At 40.5% G+C, this 20,380-nt stretch overlaps 3 protein-coding genes across 4 annotated transcripts; all 3 read left to right on the forward strand.

Annotated features, from left to right (window-relative positions):
• The first annotated feature begins 3,786 nt into the window (after positions 1-3,786).
• Positions 3,787-13,532, forward strand: LOC111664625 (target of Myb1 membrane trafficking protein). 2 transcript variants are annotated; one of them, XM_023419291.2, is made up of 15 exons: positions 3,787-3,966; positions 6,125-6,209; positions 6,775-6,853; positions 7,042-7,191; positions 7,785-7,919; positions 8,007-8,156; positions 9,109-9,225; positions 10,246-10,379; positions 10,499-10,541; positions 10,624-10,759; positions 11,906-11,972; positions 12,457-12,532; positions 12,655-12,714; positions 12,816-12,855; positions 12,971-13,532. In XM_023419291.2, the coding sequence occupies exons 1-15, from the start codon at positions 3,894-3,896 to the stop codon at positions 13,114-13,116; spliced, it is 1,491 nt and encodes a 496-aa protein (XP_023275059.1). In that variant the 5' UTR covers positions 3,787-3,893; the 3' UTR covers positions 13,117-13,532. The 2 variants fall into 2 exon arrangements, with proteins under 2 accessions (XP_023275059.1, XP_023275060.1); XM_023419292.2 differs by having other exon boundaries at positions 10,627-10,759.
• Positions 13,533-13,997: 465 nt separating this feature from the next.
• LOC111664607 (noggin-2-like) lies at positions 13,998-15,645 on the forward strand. The gene has a single exon (XM_023419269.2). It carries the CDS (start codon positions 14,129-14,131, stop codon positions 15,002-15,004), a length of 876 nt encoding a protein of 291 aa, XP_023275037.1. The 5' UTR covers positions 13,998-14,128; the 3' UTR covers positions 15,005-15,645.
• A 460-nt stretch (positions 15,646-16,105) lies between these two features.
• Positions 16,106-20,374, forward strand: LOC111664603 (ATPase GET3). The gene is made up of 7 exons (XM_023419265.1): positions 16,106-16,263; positions 17,309-17,456; positions 18,270-18,418; positions 18,552-18,702; positions 18,944-19,051; positions 19,328-19,525; positions 19,668-20,374. The coding sequence occupies exons 1-7, from the start codon at positions 16,121-16,123 to the stop codon at positions 19,794-19,796; spliced, it is 1,026 nt and encodes a 341-aa protein (XP_023275033.1). The 5' UTR covers positions 16,106-16,120; the 3' UTR covers positions 19,797-20,374.
• Positions 20,375-20,380: the final 6 nt, after the last annotated feature.

The following is a 20,380-nucleotide window of genomic DNA, read 5'->3' on the forward strand; positions in this document are numbered from 1 at the left end:
CTTCCTCTCCATGATTTCCTGCCGTACAGCTGTTTCATGTGCTGCCTGCTAACGTATTGTCAGGAAACATGAATGCCACTGGCCACAGAGGGCTGATACAGACCTCTTATTGTGTGAACAATGGCGTGAGGGTTTTTAAGTTGCTGCATTATGCTGGATGGTGCAGCCTGGAGAAAAGAGATAACACACTGGTTTTCTCCTCCTCATGGCCACACTCTGACCCAGCATCCCTCTGGGCTTTCTAATCTGGCCCTTCAATCTGCTGAAACCACAATGCTTTGAGTGGAGCAGTGTGTCTGCAAAAAGAGAGGCAGCACACCTGTTAAGATGCTGTGAAAGTTGTAACTTTATGTTAAATGTGATAACTGAGGCTGAGCAATAAAAAGTCCTTTTGCTTTGCATTTTGCTGCCAGGATCATAAAAGCATTAAAGAGAGCCCGAAGGTATCTGTGGACCAGGGAACTGAGGAACTCAAAGGTCACTAGATGTCATCTTAACATTGTTAAATTACTGGATCAATCAAAATGTGTAATTACTCTTCTCATGTTTTAATGTTGGACTGCTGAGAGGTTTTTTTTGTTAACAGGTATGTGTGTGTGTGTGTTCAGAGGTGAAATCAATAGCAGGTTGTAGTCTTTGTCCTCACATCAATGTTTAGACATCGTCATCATTCATATTTCCCAGAGAAACAGCTGATACAGATACAACCAAGTTGTCCAAAAACATGATTAGTGATTATTATATGAGATGGGTAAGGAGACCTGATCTGGAGTGAGCCATACAAGTGAGCGCTATAGAGCTATTCTATGATATCATGCGTCTGACTGTGAGGAATTATTTCTAAAATGCCTCCATTTATTACTTACTTTCTATTTACTGTAAGGTACATTCTTCTCAGAGGCACAACTGATAAAGCCTGATAATCAATTGATTGTAATTATTCAGTAACACTCCAATGTCTATATCCATCATGGTTTGTTAGTTGTCAATGTGGGGTTGCATGTCTGGAGCAACAAATCAGATCGATCACCGTCTATCACACGTAGATTCAATGCTGCCACCTAGTGGCAAAGATGCATAAATACACAAGGACCTCACAGCAGTCACAGGCTACAGAAAAGAGCTGAAACAATACGTTAATTGACAAAAATTGAATTGCCATTCGAGTTTTTTATACAAAACGCCAGAAAAATTCATGATTTCAGTCTTTCAATTTAAAGGATTCGCTGCTTTTCTTTTTAATTATTCTGATTATTTTAATGTAGTTTTAATTCTAATTTTGAGATTTTGATTATTGCTTGGAAAAAAACATGAATTTGAAAGCGTCACTTTGGACTCTGGTTAAATTTGAAAGGACATGTCTCACAATTTTTTACATTTTTACAAACCAAACAATCAACTGATTAATGGAGAAAATAATGAAGAGATTAATCAATAATGAAATAATCATTGTATTGCTTGAATACAGTAATACATGAGTAATATTCATAATAAAATTGAAATTATTTAATATGAAATATAAAAAACAGATAGAAATAGACAAGATGTAGCAAAACAATTTCTATTGGACACAGTGTTGTGAAAACATTGGAGAAACAGATATACGGTAGATGAGAAACAGGTAAACAATATAAATAAGAGTTTTAAATCATAAGTCAGTAGCTTTTAAAATATGATTGAGATTTTTAGTAAGTGACTGCTGTTCTTTTGTAATGCAGGCTACATTAAAGACACAAGGTGGTGCTGCTTTCTTAAAAGTGTCAAAACCAGAACATCACACAAGTCAGTTATTTATCTATGGTTTCAGATGTTGGTGTTGGAATTTCTGCAAACTAACCACAGTTAACAGTTAGTAATCCCTAATTTGCATATTATTCATTTCAACCTCGTCTTCTGCATGTACAGGGGCTGTCATTTTCCCATTGGTCAAAAGTCCTCAGGCAGTGATCTTGGACAGACTAAGTCCCAAGGACGATTCACAGAGAGAGTCCGTCCTAAAGCTTGAAACGAGTGACTCAAAGTACTCATAGTAGTAGAGGGCATGCTCACATGTGCTGTGAACTTTCAAGATATTGGTTATGAGCTGCATCAGGTCCCACATCTTCTAATACTAAAGGAGGCTCTTTGCTCATGAAATGATTTTTGTTATTATTATCATTTTATCATTTATCAGGTCAGCAAACTATGGTAGCCCTATGTACAAGAACAACCAGGTCAGAATGAACATTTCCCTAACAACATATTTCTGCTCCTGCAACACAACACTGTCTTGTCTTATAGGCTGCTGCAAAGTTTATATTGGTGCTGCAACACACAATAGCTGTACTGTGTATGTACACAAAGACAAGACCTGCAAATATTATCTGTCACAAGACATTAGGTTTCACATTATTCAAAGAAATATAATATGTAGAGGTCCTCCAGCAAGTTATGTCGTGTTTAAGGTTTCTTTGAAATATAAACTTTCAGGCTGAGGGAGCAGATCACTCTTTCATTTCCACTTTTGTAGACTTGGTCTCTTTGCTTGAAGCACTGGGCCACACTTCCCTCAGTGTCCCATATGAGACACTGTGTGTCATAAACATACACTTACTTACATTTCTGCAAAGTATGTTCCTCTAAAGTCTGAGATGGGGGAAGGGAGAAATAAAAGATAGATGTAGTTGGTAGTTGGTTTTGAGGCACATGTACTTCTTTACATTCTTTTGTCAGCTAATTAAGATTTTAAACAGACACATAATTGGTGTATAAATGTAAATGCAGTGCTACAGTTTCAACTTCCAAAAAATAGGCTCAACCTCCACCTATAACATTAAAATACTGCTCATATAGTCATATGTTAGCAGTAATAATCCAATAATCAATGGTGGAATGTAACTTAGTGCATTTACTCAAGTACTGTACTTCATTACAATTCTGAAATACTTATACTTTACTAAGGCATTTCAATTTTTTGATACTTTAGATGGAATTTTTTTACTCCATTACAATGACTGTCACGTGACAGTCATTGTTACTAGTTAGCCTACCTTTCCGATCAAGTTTTTATATGTAAAATTTGATCAGTTCTTAAAACATGGTTTGTTATAAGCTGCCCAGTAGTAGCCTACCCCTTTTTACAGTTGTTAAACTGTACTCTACTTCAACAACATTAAAATCCTGCTTACATGTACACACAAATGATTTTCAGCCCTTTTTGCATAAAGAGTACTTTTACTTTTGAAACTTTAAATAGGCCTACATTTGGTTTATGGTAGTTTGAATGCAGGACCTTTACGCTAATGATTTTGTTTTTCATTGTGGTATTTCTCCTATTGTTTAAGAAGGAGAGCTCATCACTTCTTCCACCACTGCCAATATTATCAGTTACACATACATAATATCAAAACCCTGGAAGGGACCATAGACTTGATATAAAAGGGACAATTCTGCTCAATAGATCATTTGACTTTTTATCCTTCATGTATGTGATGATAATACTTTTTCTGTAAAGATTTCGAGTGCAGGACATTTATGTATATTTAGCATTTTAGCTGACTTTTGAAGACTTTAATATTTTGATCTATGATATTTTTTTAATTTTATTTTTTAAATGTTATTCCCGAGGACACCATAGGGTTTAATGTTGAATTGATGTTAGGATTGCAACTGAAAATAAAATGTCTCTATTTGAGTGTAAGCAACTTTTCAAAAGGTATTTCGACGTGATTAAACCAGCGGTTGTCTGCCTGTGTGTTGATGTCTGTTTCCTGGCTCTGTGAGTGTGTTTTCACGTGACCCCTCAGAGAGCCAGTGCGCCTCTGAAGCAGCGGTAGACACTGAAACCAAAAGGAAACAGCACAATAATTTGCTAAATCACTTTAACACAGAGTGGACGGCTGAAAATTTCGAGGATGTTTTCTCTCGGGGAGAAAATGGAGTTCCTCATTGGAAACCCCTTTTCAACGCCTGTCGGTCAGAGAATCGGTAAGTCGCAGTTGCTTTTGAAACTAGCTGTATGTGTGAGGAGTTGAGTTCCGTTGGATTAATTTGACATCAGTAGTTTAACTTACATCAATAACAGGTTTCACAATTTTACGACCTCTCTGCCAGGGGAGTAAATGCACACAATAATGCTTTTAATCCCGTCATTCATACTCTAAAATGTTTAATAATAAGCTCCAAATTTAACAGAAACATGAGAAGAATTTTTTAGTGCTAGTGACGCGGCAGAGGCGGGACTCAGTTCCCACAGTCTTTCATGTGATTGGCCGCTCTGACTGAACTGACAATTCATTTGGCCAATTAGGGAGCCACTTGATGTTTCCTCTCACTTCCTCAATAGCTGATGTGTTTTGTCAAGCCACAGTTTCCAACTTCATAATTAAGTGTTACTGGTCCCCTTCAACAAGAACAGATCAGGTCACGCACGTTTTAAAGCAGAAGAATTTCCTCATAATGGAGGCGAGGTGCTTCCTTTTGTTTGACCACTGAAAAACCATAAAGCCTAGATATCCACAAGAGGTTTGAGGCCAGCTGCTTAGGTCAGGAAAGATGTGTAATCAGGGCTGACATGAGTAGTGAGCTAAATGTTACACACCCATCTCAAGCCTTCCTTCCTCTTATCTCAACCACTCACTTTTTCACGCATAAATGTCAGAGAGGCTTCAGCTACTTCTGGGGGCGAAAGAGAACAGAAGCAGCTGACAGTCACATGAAGTGGAGGGAGCCAGGGAAGGAGGGAGAGGAGGGAGAGGAGGGAGAGGGGAGGAGAGGGGAGGGGAGGGGACGGAGTAGATGGGATTGAGAAAGGCAGTGGTGAAGGTTGGGAGAAGTGTGGGGGGTGTTGGTGGAAAGGAATGAAGGAGATTTAGAGATTTATGAGGAGCCCGTGAGGGGTGGAGTGCAAAGAAAGCTGGCTTTGGTTGCTAAATAGTTTAGAAGAAAAGACATGTTTGAGGTGAAAACTCTATTATTTGAAGGATACCACTTACTTAAAATGAGAGATTTCAGTATTTGTGATGTCTGAGCTTTTCTGTCTGATTTAAAGTGGACTTGGACTTGTTGGAAAAAGGTCCAGCAACCTCTGAAAATAGCTTAATGAATAAAGTTTTCTGTGGCTCTAAAGGGAGCTTTCTCTGTTTGGAGAAAATGACCCTGATGATGTCCTCAAGGCTATCTTGGCTCGGGCTGGGAGACTTCATATCTTTTAACAGAAAAGCTGAAGGGGAAACTGAGGGACAGTGGGCAAGGCACTATTGTGTTGCATTATGGGAAGCATGTTTGTATCATCTTGCTGCATTGATTTTTGACTACTTTTTCTAATGTGTCTCTAACAAGTCCCCCAACTTTACAGAATAGTAGCATTACAGTGATTAAGACGAAGAGTTTTTATATGGGTAAGGAACAAACAACTAACATCTCTCAGCTCACTGTTTGATTTTGTGGCCCACAACTGTAATTGCATCATGCTATTGTAAAAACTGACAGTCCGCTACCTGCCCAGTGGAAAATGGCAGACAGACAAAGTGGTGAACATCGTGAGTGTTAGCAGCTAAATAGCCAGATGTTTCAGTCAGGAATTTGGTGGAGACCAAAAATAGAGCTAAAAGAAGAGTTATTATCAGAGTTACATTCATCCTGTGGTTAGAAACACAACTCAAAATGAATGTTAATGTGTGTGTCAGGTGTATAAATAAGCCACTGTTTAGCATTTCTACTTAAAAGGTGACAATACTGTTGTGTTCACAGCTGCTTTACGCTGCCACCAAGTGGCTAAAACAATAAGTTAAAACAGGTTTAACTTGGACTGTTACTTATTTTGTAACAAATATTTAAGCTTATGAGGGCTGACCCTGAAATGATCATGTGGTGAACTTCTTCCCTGTATGAATATATTGCAGCATTGTTTTTGTCTTTTCGTGTGGTGTTTTAGTTATGTGAATCATGACGCATATTTCTGTCTAAATTGACTCATTTCTCCTTGAATTGTTTCATGATATACAAACTAAAAATGACTTGTATGACTTCCTACTATCACGCAGATATCTTGATATTGAAAGTTGGTTTTCTGGTTATTGTGACATGTGTCTGCTCCCATATCAGTATTACTGTAACTTCTCTTGCTTCTTTATCTTGTTGACAGAGCAAGCAACCAGCGGCTCTTTGCAGTCAGAGGATTGGGGGCTCAACATAGAGATATGTGACATCATCAATGAGACAGATGAGGGGTAGGGATGATCTTTTGCTCTGCTCAGTTATTTCTGGTCTCTCCGATGGAGCAGAGCAGCCAGTAGAGACTGAAATTGTCCTTTTTCTTGACCTCTCATTGCAAGTCAGACTAAAGATTACTGGTGTAAGAGGACGATACAAGGCACACAGCATGATTTCATCAAGTGTCCCATCTGGTGCATATCGCAGAACTTAGTACAATGTACTGTATTTAGGTCTACCATGTTTTATTTTTGTATCGCATTCTACTTTTTCTTCCTTTGTGGTTTGGTTGTTCCTTTTTGCATTGCTATACAAGTGGTTTTCATTGAATGACCTACTTATGTTTGCGGCCAATTTCACAGTTGCTTTGCTGTTTGGTTTGTAATCCTATAAGGAATGTCACTGCATTAGTAGTTAGATGTATACAGTAGTAGCTAGAACATTATTTATTTATTTTGCTGCGAGTGAGTCTATATTTAGTCAATTTAACACAGAGCACATGAGGGATGAGCAAAACAAAAACATGGACAAACAAGCTAACTTATCGTCTGATGCAAAGTTGCTTGTGCCGTCTCCTGCCAGGCCCAGAGATGCAGTCAAAGCTATAAAGAAGAGGATCGTGGGAAACAGGAACGTCAGAGAGATCATGTTGGCCCTCACTGTGAGTCGAAGTTTTACTCATTCATTAATGGGATGACGATTGCAGGTTGTGAGAGATGGTTTCAGTGCATAGGTAAATCAATATTTGTATTGAGACCACGTTAAGATAAAACTTTATTTTGGTGCAGCTTGAATTATGTTTTTTTTAAATTTAATTTGTGCTTAGTTTTCATATTTTGGATCACACAGGTTCTTGAGGCTTGTGTGAAAAACTGTGGCCATCGCTTCCACGTTCTGGTGGCCTCGCAGGAGTTTGTTGAAGGGGTTTTGGTTCGTTCCATTCTGCCCAAATATAACCCACCCACTACCCTCCATGACAGGGTGCTCAGCCTTATACAGGTGTGTGGACGCTCCTGTCTGTAATACATTTGCAGCTAATGATTATTTCCATTACTAGTTAATATGCTGGTTATTTTCTTTGATAATCAATGAGTAAATTGTTGAATATCACTTTTCTGTCTGTTGTTTCAGCAGTAGTCTGGACACAGTTTTATTTTTTGGAAGTTGTATTTTGCGCTCTGTATGTTTGACATTGTATTCACGTGTATCATGATAAAATTCAGGGGTGTGTTGAAATCCCACAGCCTTTAAAGTTTACTTAAGTTCAACTCTATTATGTCTACAGACATGCCCAAGAATGTTATCTTTAGCTTTCTTTGTCATTTCAATGGCTTCATGCTTTACTATGCTACATGGTCAAAGCCAGTTCTGTGTAATCATAGACTTGCAGGAATTATAATATTAGATAGAGTCAGGGTTGTAAATGCTGTAGGATCATTTCTTTCTGTTCTCTCTCCACGTTGCTTCTCTTGTCTCCTTGTTCTTTTCACATGAAATCTTTGTTTTGGACTGTTCACTGTGTTATCTAATGGGGATATGAGAGTCAGTAATTCTCTTTATATTTCATCACATGTTCTCTCTCCTGTCTTCAGTCGTGGGCTGATGCATTTCGTAGCTCTCCCTCCTTGGCAGGTGTGGTGTACGTATACGACGACCTGAGAAGGCGAGGTCTGGAATTCCCCATGACAGACCTGGATGCTCTGTCCCCAATCCACACTCCAAACAGGGTGAGACTGTCTACCAACTGAAAAGTTGGATCAAAACAGAGGCACAGCTATCTGTCTATGTTGTAACCCTCTGCCTTCATCTGACAGAGTATCCCAGAAAATGGAGCTCTTGAGACGACTGCTGTCGCTCCTCCCACACATCAGTCACAACCACAAGCTCCCTCAGCGGCCTCCACTCAGACTCCTTCACCTCCAGTCCAGCCCAGTGAGGGACCAGTGTCACTCTCTGCAGAGCAGGTATCACTGACTAATAACACCTGTCGGCCAAGACCTACATTAGAACTGGTGAAGAAAACTATGTCTGATTTATATTAGCTTTTCCATAGTGATACTTGACTCAAGATCAATTTATTTTCATGTTCACATTAAAGAACCTCTTTACTTTCAGTGTAAAAAAACCCAAATGACATCCATTATTATTCATTGTTGCAAAGCAATGAAACATGAAAAAAGTCCATGGGGGCTTTAATAGTTTTTATAGACACCGATAAGCCCCTTTAGGCAGTGATATGTTGTGACAATACTCAGCATCTTTAAATCTGTAAACTCTTAAAAAGCCTCTGGAAGAGCATTTATAGCACTAACACAGACAGTTTAACTGCATTTTAAATCAGGTCTAGTGGTGCAACTAATGATTACTTTCATTATCTGGAAGATTTCCACTTGATCTGACCACCCACTGATTATCTTCTCCTGTTATTTTCTGGATTAATAATAATAATAATCAGAAAATGGTGAAAAGTGTTAACCACGATTTATCAAAACCCAAAGTCCATGTTTGAATTTCTTATTTTGTCTGAACAACACAACAAAGACTATGAACACCAACAAAAATACAGATCTGAGGAGCTGAAAGCAGAGAATGTAGTAGGAAATAAAAGACTCAATACTATTAATCAATCATTAAAACTATTGCCTGTTAATTATCTGTTTATCAATTAATTGATATACACCTAATCCATGGAGCTTTAATGTGAGGAGTTAAACTGAAGTAAAATAGACCCTTGTCCTGACCTGACATGACTTTTACCGGCAAAGTACAGGTGTAATAGACTGTTTCTCTGCAGCTGTGGCTGGTATCTGATATTGGGCAATGATGCGTTCATGTAACAGCCATGTTTCATTGAAACCTCTGTAGTACAAATTAATACAAATGGACCTAACAGCTCTTGTGTTTTTTTGATTCCAGGAACAGAAGCTGCGGAGTGAACTGGCGCTGGTGAAGGGAAACCTCACAGTGATGTCTGAAATGCTGAATGAGCTCGTACCTGGACAGAGCGTGCCGGATGATACAGAGCTGCTACAGGTGTGTGTGTGTGTGTGTGTGTGTGTGTGTGTGTGTGTGTGTGTGTGTGTGTGTGTGTGTGTGTGTGTGTGTGTGTCTATAGCATTTACTGTGTCTCACAATCATAGTGTTGAAGGGATGTTTGTGGATGTTTTATTCTGACTTTTACCGTCACATGGGAAGTCAGAGGAAAAAACATGTATCGCTACTAATCCTTGTGTATTTGAACTACCTGTGCATAAGGACTAGAAATGTAGAGATGTGGTTTTACATTCACGTCAGCTAATTTAATCAGCTACATTATTGTATTGTGACAGTGAGGTGATGCTTTTAAAAGCAGACCATACTGAAAATCATCACTCAAAGTTACATTTAACCTCCTAGGACCTGGCGTCCACATATGTGGACCTCACATTTTGGGTTCTCTAGACCACAATACTAACTTTTTCTAAACAAGGGCCTGGTGACCACATATGAGGATATTATACTGCCACTCAGTAATCGAAATTTAAAACTAATGTCCTCATATGTGGACATCATTTTTCTCAGGTCCCAATCAGCCTATATAGCAAAGAATAGAGCTCGGGTCTTAGGAGGTTAAAGGCATACAAGCTTGAAGAAGTAATATTTGTTTACCACCAGCAGCCATGTTTATATGATACGATGTGATCTCAATCTTTGACAGCGATTATTTTTATTTTTTCACACTAATTGATGTTAATCAATCAAACATATCATAGAAGTGATACCAGTTTTTAATTTTTAATTTTAAACTAGACTTTTACTCTTTCTCCCCTTGGTTTCTATTTTGCTCATGCTGCCTGCACTCAATACAAGCTCAGGGTCCGTCGCATGTTGTTGTCAAAGAAGGCTGGAGAATTTAGGGAACCAGTGACTGATGTAAAAGTAGATGTAGCAGCATGAGGAAAACTGGATGCACCAAAAAAAAAAAGTAAATGACATTTGATCATTAAATATCTTTCTTGGTATCAAAGATTAATGGCGATTTTCCTTTCTTTCTCTCCTTCTCTGCCCGAGCAGCAGCTGTACTCGGTGTGTAAGAGCATGCAGACTCGGGTGGTGGAGCTCATCCCTCAGCTGCTGGATGAAGGATTTGTTGAAGAGCTGCTCGTGGTCAACGATGACCTCAACAACGCCTTCATTCGCTACGAGCGGTGCGCTGCAGTCTAGCTATGCTGCTTTAAATTTTTGTCAGTTAGAAAGTGTTTGTTTTAAGATTTGCAGTGCGGATCCTATTAAATTTCATGCTCATTGTATTGTGCTTGTGTTTTAGGTTTGACAGACTTAACAAGTCACAAATTACAAACACTCAGCAGGTGAGAAAGATCTTCGTTGTTCTTTGTCATTGAAGCTGTTGGAGTGCACTCACGCAGCAGCTAAGTTGTGTCCTCCTCTCAGCAGACCTCTACCAACAGTCCAAGCCTCATCGACCTCAAACCTGAGCCCTCCGCTCTCGGCCAACCTGCTGTCATCACAACAACCAGTCAGCCAGCAGTCAGCACCTGGGCCAATCAAAGGCAGTCGGCCAACCACAGTGAGTAAACTCTGTATACCCTTTGTTTAATACGTGCACTCTTTTGCAACACCAAATCTATATGTATGATGTCTTGGAGCTGAAGTCCGGCTTTTCATAATCAGTTGTATTTCTGGTAGAAAACAGATGTTGTAGCTGGACATCACATGGGCAGAGAATGTTTTGCATCTGCAACAGCATGTAGCTGGTTCTGCTTTCACCTTGTGTGTTTGTGTGTGTGTGTTTGTGTGTGTTTGTGTGTGTTTGCGTGTGTGTGTGTGTGTGTGTGTGTGTGTGTGTGTGTGTGTGTGTGTGTCATTCAAGGGGGCAATTTAAACGGCACATAGAACAGACAAAAAACAAAAAAAACACATTTAAACAACAACGGCATAAAAAACAATATCAGTGCAAAAACAATAAACAATGGTGCAAACACAATAACCTGTAATATTATGATAATGAGAATAAATAACTGTGCACATTTTGATAAACAATTAGCTCTATGAGAAGATAATCTTGGTGCAATAAAAACAATGTTACATATACACAGTATAGGTGTATATTTAGCATATGAGGTATATGGGTGTGGATGAATAAATAGCAGCAAAGTCAATGTGAAAGTCACTGTATCAGTGTGTGTGTGCGTGCAACAGAGGTGTTCAGTGTATGACCCAAGTCTGATGTGAGGGGAAGGGGGGCTAGCAGGGTGAACAGAGGGACAGGGATGGTTGGGAGTTGAGGAGTTGAGGAGCTGAGCAGCGCTGGGGACAAAGGTTCTCCTCCTTTTCTGTGTCCTACAGCCATCATGGCAAAATGTGGTGGAGACACCTAGTGTAGCGGGAAGTACCACTGAGGCGGTTTTGAGTACTCATAGGTCGGTACTTAAACATGTTGATCCCATGATAAGGTGGTCTCTTGTTAAAAATGCATGCAATGCATCATAACAAGCATCGCCATGGCTAGCATCACATCTTATGAAAAGCAAGTTTCAGGGAGGAAATACAAAACTGCACCGCTGCACCATGTGATCAGTTTGCAAGGTGAAGGTTGTATGTGGAGAGAGGGGTAGAGGGGGGGTTTGATCAATGATGGAGTGTCATAACATTCCCTTTGGCTCATATATAACATGTCAGTTGTGACTTCATGAGTTAACCCTCTGCCCTGCAGAAGAGGAGGAGGAGTTTGACATGTTTGCCCAGACCAGAGGCAGCTCCCTGGCTGAGCAGAGGAAAAGGTGAGTGGTGCTAACTGGTGACAGAAAGACACACGTCATATCATGGTACGTGTTGTCAGTACATGTGTTGTGTTTGTGTGCAGCGCTGAGCACAAGTGAAGCCTTGTGGCGAGCTGTAACTGATTTACCTTACACACATCTGTAACTTAATCTATAAATGAAAGGGAGAATTTGTAATTTTTGAATGGAGTTCTTAGTAGTACAATCTACTGTATGTGACATCATGTAAGGAAGACAAAGCCTTTGCAATTTTATTATTCAAATTTCAAGTTTTCAATTTTGACAATTTAGATTTATTAAATGCATCACAATTGCAACGTCCATGGTTTGAGTCCCACCTGTGGACGTGTTGCATGTTATCTCCCTCTGTCTCCACATGTCCTGTGTTTTCCTTCACTGTGGCTGTCAAAGACAAAAATGGCAATTAATCACATCATTACACATCATCACATCATTACAATACATCCCTGATGTGTGTGTCCAGTGTCAGATATGAGGACCCAGGAGCTGTGGAGGGCCTCGCCGGAGCTCTGGACACGAGGTTGCAGGTCACAGGAGGAGTGAGTGTACCACAATAACACACATGTGGATTTGAACAGAACACTTCCTGTATAGTTCTGTTTATATAAATTGCTACAACACAGTGTCATCTTATCCATCTCTTGATTACTTTACCTCTCAGATGCCACCAGCAAAAAACCCTTTGCAGAATGACATTGACAAATGGTTATCCTCTGATACGGTAAGACTGAAATAAAAACTGTGTGTGTTAGGAGGAAGAATATGTGATAAAAGTATGATATGATCTTGAGCCTTTGTGTTTTCTTGTGTTTGGAAATACAGGAAGAGCAGTCTTCAGTTTGTGAGGGAGTGTCCAGTGAAGGTATGTTGTTGTAACTTGAGCAGCACACACACACACACACACACACACACACACAAGCACACACATGCACACACATGCAGACACATAAACCTTTAACTGTAACCGTCTCGCTCAGAATTCGACAAGTTTCTGGAAGATCGGGCAAAGGCGGCGGACCACAGCAGCCAGGGGACTCGCGGCGGGCCGCCTTCCACATCCAGACCGCCGCCAAAGTCTACCCAGCAGCAGGACAGGTCACATGACCAGCTCTTTTCACTCTGAGTGGAGACATAGAAGAGGAATTGGTGGATGATAAGGTTCAATACGCAGACCGTCACTTTGAAATGTACAGTACCTACAGTCAGAGACATGCTGTGCCAAGTCAGGTTTTCTCTGAAAGAACACACACACACACAATAAAGCCTGACACTACAGAACTGCTGTCCAATCAACTTATTGCATTAATGCAGTATTTCTTAGTTCATTCTGCTGTTTGTATCTTTACGTGTAAGTATAAACAACTTTATGTGGAAGTATTTATGAAATGTATTATTATAATGCTGATGTAAACAAAAACAACAACTGTTTACAGTGAAGTATAATGTTTGAAAATATATTTGATATTACACCATTGTGTGCCTTTGACTGAGACAGCTGATTTTGTGTAGATGAGAATAAACGGGGCATCGTGCTGCAAACATGTCATCTGTCCTCTTTTTTTTTTTTCTGCTGTGTCCATATCGAGGCTGCCATGAAGTGAGTTTACCCTGAGGCTTGTTTTCTAACTGATCTAAGTGCAGTCTTTGTGTGAGAGAGCTGTTGTTTCTCAAAATCTTGTGTCTGAGGTCGCTGACGCAGCTCCGCCAAATTGAGGTCAAATTATACTTTTTTCCTGTTTCGTGCTTGTTGTGAAATATGCAGAACTACTTTTTCATTACTAAATGACTTTACGCGAAATTAGCACACATATTAATCTGTTATAATTTAAGTAAGTAGGTAATCAACACATGCAGCTTTGTCCTGTATTTTTGCATGGGCGAGTTAGCTGAAACATCAGAGCCTTGAAAGAGAAGTGGGGGCTCAGGTGTTCTCTGGCCATGCCCCATAATATGACTGCTGTTTGAGTGATAAGGCACTACTTTCAGTGTGTTATTGTTTAAGAGCTCAAGGATGTCTGGCGTTGGGTACACGGTGTCCCTGATGCAGCCAGAGGAGAAACTACAACTGAACGGGATGAAAAGGAAAACTAGAGGAACAATTTTTCACTCCTGTTTCACAATCCAGACCTAAGACCATGTTTAAACTGTCCAACTGTGTCCGTCTCTGCTGGATCTCTGTGTCCGTCTTTCTGTGTGGATGTGAAGCCTTTACTTCCAACATTTCAACTGAGAATCAGCTTTCAAATGTGACTGTTGTTCAAGACGAGGAGGATACATTTCTCCAGCTGAGAGCCAGCCTACCGTCCTTCTCGCAGCCGATCCGTCCATACACTCTGCTGACACACACTGAAGATTATCACTACCTGCCCAAACCCAGACATCGCCGGCCTTCTCACCTTCTGCGTCTCCTGGGATCCTCTTTTGACCCATTCTGGATGTCCATAGAGCAGCCACCTGAGGCCTCCGGGGGTCACCGTGATGCCCGACCTTTGTTGCATGGAGACACACTGCCTATCAAGTTACCCACCAGCAAAGAGAAGTCAACGCTAAGTTTTTCTCCAGAGCTCAGAGAGGCTGCAGCAAACCATCACCTGACGCTGGAGAAGGAAGCTGCAGGTCTGGACTTTGGTTCTCTGCCCTCGGATGTCGCCAGTGCAGTTCGATCCTGGCTGGTGAGCTCTGCCACATGTGAATTATACTACCAATGGATGGATCTGGGCCCAGCTTTCTGGCCTCGTTGGCTGCGTCAGACTGATTGTGAAAGAGGAGACAGAGTGCAACGTTGCTCCTTTCCCAGCGGGATGGAGTGTGTGAGAGCTCAGACAACAAACATAAATATTCTGGCTTGGCACTGCCAGGAAATCAGAGATGGAGGCAATGGATCCAGAAAGATTAAGGGTGAAGGGTATAAAGGCAGAACTGAAGCGAGGACAGGTGAAGCAATGAAAAGGTGTTTATGGAGGCAAGTGCCATATTCTGTGGTCACAGCATGTACATGTTCATGTAAATGAATGCTTTTATCACCAGAACCTCAGTTTTTCAATGCTCATCTGCAGCTGGGTTTCTATACGCATAATATCTATTTCATGCATACTTGATTGCAAGCAGGGAGTTAACAGTCCGACTACAGTCCTCTTTTTATGGAAGCAGCTGCAAAGTTAGGTGGATATGCAGTGATGATGTACTGTATAGGATCCCTGTTCACTCTGTGTCTCTATTCTCACATATTTAGGCCTTTCTGTCACAAGCTTGGCCTCTAACAGTCAAATAAAAGTTTGATATCAGTAATGCTAATCTGTCATCCCTGCAGTAGTCCCATATTTCTTGTGGGTTGTGCTACATTCATATCACGTGGGAAATTGATGTATGGGTTTTTTCAGTGTGTTTTTACTGCAGCGTTTTCAACTCTTTATTTCTATTTTTGCAATTTTGTTTCACGTGAAAGTTTAGGTTTTTACAGCAAACAAATTATTATGTCAACCCCAAATAAAAGATCCAAGAGAAATGTTTGACCTGTTGTGCCATTTCAAATTTATTCATGTGACAAGAAGTGTTTTGTTTTGTCTGAAATCATCTCTAGCCAAGTAAAGATGTTTAAGATGTTGCAGAAATAAAAATCATATGACATTAATAAAGTATATCTTGGAGCTGAGATGTTGATTTTTTTTTTATTTATTTGATGTCTACTTAATCTTTATTGCTTGACATGAGTGCTTGGTCTCAAAAGCACTGAAATAGTTGATAATTATTACACACTTTTTTATATGTCCTTTGATGGTTTTATTTGAAGTAAATGTAAAGATCACTAAAAGAGTGAATTAACTCCTTTGACCTATTACTACCATCTGGGTTTTGAAATGTTCACTGTGTTTCCCACTCTGGCCCCACCTCTAGTAGTGGTAGAAGTACCTGTTTGGAGGTAGATTGTCATAAACGCTGACACGCTAGCATCGTGAGGACACAACTTTCACACCGACCACAAAACTACTTGTGTTCTTTTTTTGTCATATTTCAATATCAGCCCAGTGACATGGTCAGGTATAGTTAGCAAAAACTCCGAGGATCAGTGAAGGCAGCAGTGTCGGCACATCCCACCTGAGCTGTACGTTACAGTGTACACAGACAAGATGGCAGCTTCATTGGAAGACGAATTTGAAGATGCGCCTGATGTGGAGCCGTTAGAACCAACCTTGAAGAATATAATCGAGCAGAAGTCTTTGAAATGGATATTTGTTGGTGGAAAGGGTGGTGTTGGTAAAACGACATGTAGGTAAGTTGAAGGGAAAGGCTCGTTTGCCTGCTGGTCTTGACTAACGCCGCTAGCTAACACAGCTGTCTGAGATTAGCCGTCACTAGAAATTGCCGTGGATCACGGTCAGTAAACGAATAATATGTGTTGTTTTTCCATAACGAGAATCTAATGGGCGTTAGGTCACCATCTTCACACGCGCTAACGTTAAAATATAATTAGCATTGCTGTTACATTTTAAGTCAATAAGGCTAAGCTAAGTGTTCATTTGCCGGCTAGTTGAATGCCGTCTAGCACTGTCACTAGCTAACGTTAGCCAGCTGACACATGGATTCATGGCTCTCTCTTAGGCAGTGTGATAATCATACTGCAGGCTGGTATTGACATCCTGCTCATCCCCACATTTCTTCCCACATTTACCGGGAGAACATTCGACCTTGTGTAGGTAACTTAGCGGTGTCTTGTATCTAAGCTAGGTAAATGGACAACTGCCCTGGGGTAAATAATACATTACCTAGATATCTTGCTATGACGTTAACTTTCAAGGTTGAAGACACTGATTGATGCTTTTAATATCATTAGGAATATACAGTCAAATGCAGATCGGTGTTAATTAAGCACCGAAGGAGATAGTGCTAGGTAAAACCACATAATGTCAAATATAGTGTGGTATTTTACCTGGTTGATAACGTCACTTCATTATTAACTATGACAGTAAGTGTTGTCAGACTGATTTCCACACATAAAGGTTTAAGCGTCATGTAAGGCATGGTGGATATGATGGCATTGTTTAAATGTAACTAGAACCATTATCAAAATGTATGACTTAACTTGCTAAGGTTACAGCAGCTTCAAAGGCCAGGGAAAGAGAACAGTCAAGGTGCATAACAATATTACCATAACAAAAAAGTTTCAGAGAATTCAGTCTTACTTCTTGTTATCAGTGCTACATATATAAACCTACTGCCAAGCTGTCTGTGGGAGTGTTGATGACATGAAGTGTTCTTGTGAAACACTTGCAACACTGTCCTGTTTGACCTGTCTCTCCTTTGTGTCATCTGTTAAGCTGTAGTTTGGCTGTCCAGCTGGCTGCAGTCAGGGAGAGCGTCCTCATCATCTCCACAGATCCTGCCCATAACATTTCTGATGCTTTTGACCAGAAGTTCTCAAAGGTGCCTACGAAGGTCAAGGGCTATGACAACCTCTTTGCAATGGTGAGTCAACCTGCAAACAGGAAACCCTGAGAAAGGGATTTTGCAAAGGAATATATCATAGAAAGAATAAGATGTGTAAATTGTATGTACACGTGGGGTGGTAGTGTAATGAAATTTGTGCAAAGAACAGTAGCAATAGAGAAAGCTACAGCATTAACAAAGACTGATCTATTACTCACTCAAACCACAAGTTACTGAAACATTTGATTTTGTTAAAAAGCCTGATTTAAATCAGTACTGTGGCAAAAACAATTTCCTTTTTTTAACAAAATAGGACATTCTTCCAGGAAACATTTTGACTCCTCATCGCAGAAGCCAGACCACAGGTGTCGCTAATGACATCAACAATGGCTCTGTTGTGTTCAAGCGGCCCAGTAAACCATGATAGTGTGACAGTGAGCCAGCGTGCACAATACCAGGACCCTGAAACTGAAGTAGCTAAACGGAACTGATCATTAACTTACACCTTTGATTATTTTCCAATGTGGCACGTCAAGATGTCTCTTTATATTCACATTTTACTTTTTGCTGTATTTCAAAAGTCTCCTAAAATTAGTTTGACAAGTGGGTAGAACTACAGCAACATCTGAAAACAAAGTGTTTCTTTATGCTGTTTTTGGAAAGTTAAGCTAAGTGCATGAGATCACTATCTCTTCAGTGTCATGAGGGTGGTCAGTTCCGCAGCTAGGTCTCAGAAGCACAAACCATTTTTTGTAACAGAGACACCAGAGGCTCTGAAAATATTTGCTGTGTGTGTGTGTGTGTGTGTGTGTGTGTGTGTGTGTGTGTGTGTGTGTGTGTGTGTGAGTACAGGAGATTGACCCAAGCCTGGGTGTGGCAGAGCTGCCAGATGAGTTCTTTGAGGAGGACAACATGCTCAGCATGGGAAAAAAGATGATGCAGGAGGCCATGAGTGCCTTCCCTGGCATCGACGAGGCCATGAGCTACGCAGAGGTCATGAGGTCTGATCAATACAAAGCACATTTTATTACAAATAGCACTGATCCACAACTGCATTTACCTTTTACTGTGAAAAGACTGAGTTGATAAATAAAAGTCATACTAACATAGCACTATTTTCTCCCTGTGCCTCAGGTTAGTGAAAGGAATGAACTTCTCAGTGGTGGTCTTCGACACTGCCCCCACTGGCCACACACTGCGGCTGCTTAACTTCCCCACCATTGTGGAGCGTGGACTTGGCCGCCTCATGCAGATCAAGAACCAGATCAGCCCTTTCATCTCCCAGGTCAGGTCATTTACCAATGTTTCTGTTAGTCAGGGTGTCCAATTAATCCACATAACTGCTGCTGAGCTTTGAATGGAAAGGGTAAAGATGGACAGGAAAAGCAGCTATTACATAAAGTTCATGTTTTAAATGCGAGGTAGTTTTCTGATTAATTTTTTTGGAACCTGTACATCAGATCTTGTGCATGGTTGAACCCCCTGTATATTGTATAACTTCTCTCTGCTTCTCTCATTGTTTGCAGATGTGTAACATGCTCGGCCTGGGTGACATGAATGCAGACCAGCTTGCTTCTAAGCTTGAAGAGACCCTGCCAGTCATCCGCTCCGTCAGTGAGCAGTTCAAAGACCCTGTAAGTCACACAAATACAACACTGTACATAAAACAATCACATTACTGTGTCTTCAGGATAACAAGTGTTAGTGCAGTTGCTTTTATGTTGTTATTTACATTTCAACTCCTCTGACGGCAACTCCATCATACTGTGCCTTCCAATGCTGAAACTAGCTTTCACATGAATGTTTTGTAGATAAAAAAAAATTGTTTTATTTTTGCATTTAGAACAACTCAGCACAAATGAGTAGTTTTAAAATCTCTCTGTATATGTGTTGTTTCTCACATCCATCAGGAACAGACCACCTTCATCTGTGTGTGTATCGCTGAGTTCCTCTCCCTGTATGAGACAGAGCGTCTGATCCAGGAGCTGGCCAAGTGCCGCATTGACACACACAACATCATCGTCAACCAACTTGTTTTCCCTGACACAGAGAGACCGTGTAAAATGTGTGAAGCCCGCCATAAAATTCAGTCCAAGTATTTAGATCAGGTACGAGTGTTTTTCAGTTTTTACAACACAGCTGCGTGATTGAAACCAAAATAATAATAATAATAACATTGATCATATTGAAAATATTTGCTGTTAAATGTCACGTTATTGTCCTCATTCATGGCCTGTCCTCTCGCTACAGATGGAGGATCTTTATGAAGATTTCCACATAGTCAAGTTGCCGCTGCTGCCCCATGAAGTTCGAGGTGCCGACAAGGTCAACACGTTCTCAAAGCAACTTCTGGAACCCTACAAACCCCCAAACAAGTGATCTCCCTCCCTGCAGGACTTCCCCACCTGCCCCCCTCTACAGACCACACCTCTATCTACAGTCTGAACTCACCTCCTCTGAGCCCCCCTCCCCAGCCAGCCTCAAACCCCACAATAACAGCCTCAAGATGATCCACTCAGTCCTCAGCCCGTCATCCAAAGCAGAGCACTTCTACGGCAAGACACGCCTTTAATGAAGGGGAGCTGATGAAACCACAAACACACATATACATATTCTGCTATATTAGAGATAAGACAGATTTGTGCTGCCTTACTCTCACTCTTTGTCTTCATTATCCTCTGTGTGGCAGTTGTACTATTCCCACTTAAAGCATTTAACTTTTTCTCCCCTCCTCCTCCATCTTACACAGTTTCCAGCCTCAGTTGTAAAAAAACAAGTGTTTCCGGTGACGGTGCTGTGTAGTGCATAATTCAGATGGTTGATGTTAATGCCTTGTTTATTCTGTGTGGTTTGGTGGCTGTGTCTATTCTCCAGTTTGTCTTTTTGACTAAAATTTCAAACAAACCCATCGCTCACACATTGGGAATTTCCATCCAAATTTTTTTTTTTTTTTTTTTTTTTTT

The sequence above is a fragment of the Seriola lalandi genome, unplaced genomic scaffold (assembly GCF_002814215.2).
Source record: "Seriola lalandi dorsalis isolate HSWRI2012SDOR001 ecotype SW California unplaced genomic scaffold, Sedor1 jcf7180002054596, whole genome shotgun sequence".
Lineage (NCBI taxonomy): Eukaryota > Metazoa > Chordata > Actinopteri > Carangiformes > Carangidae > Seriola > Seriola lalandi.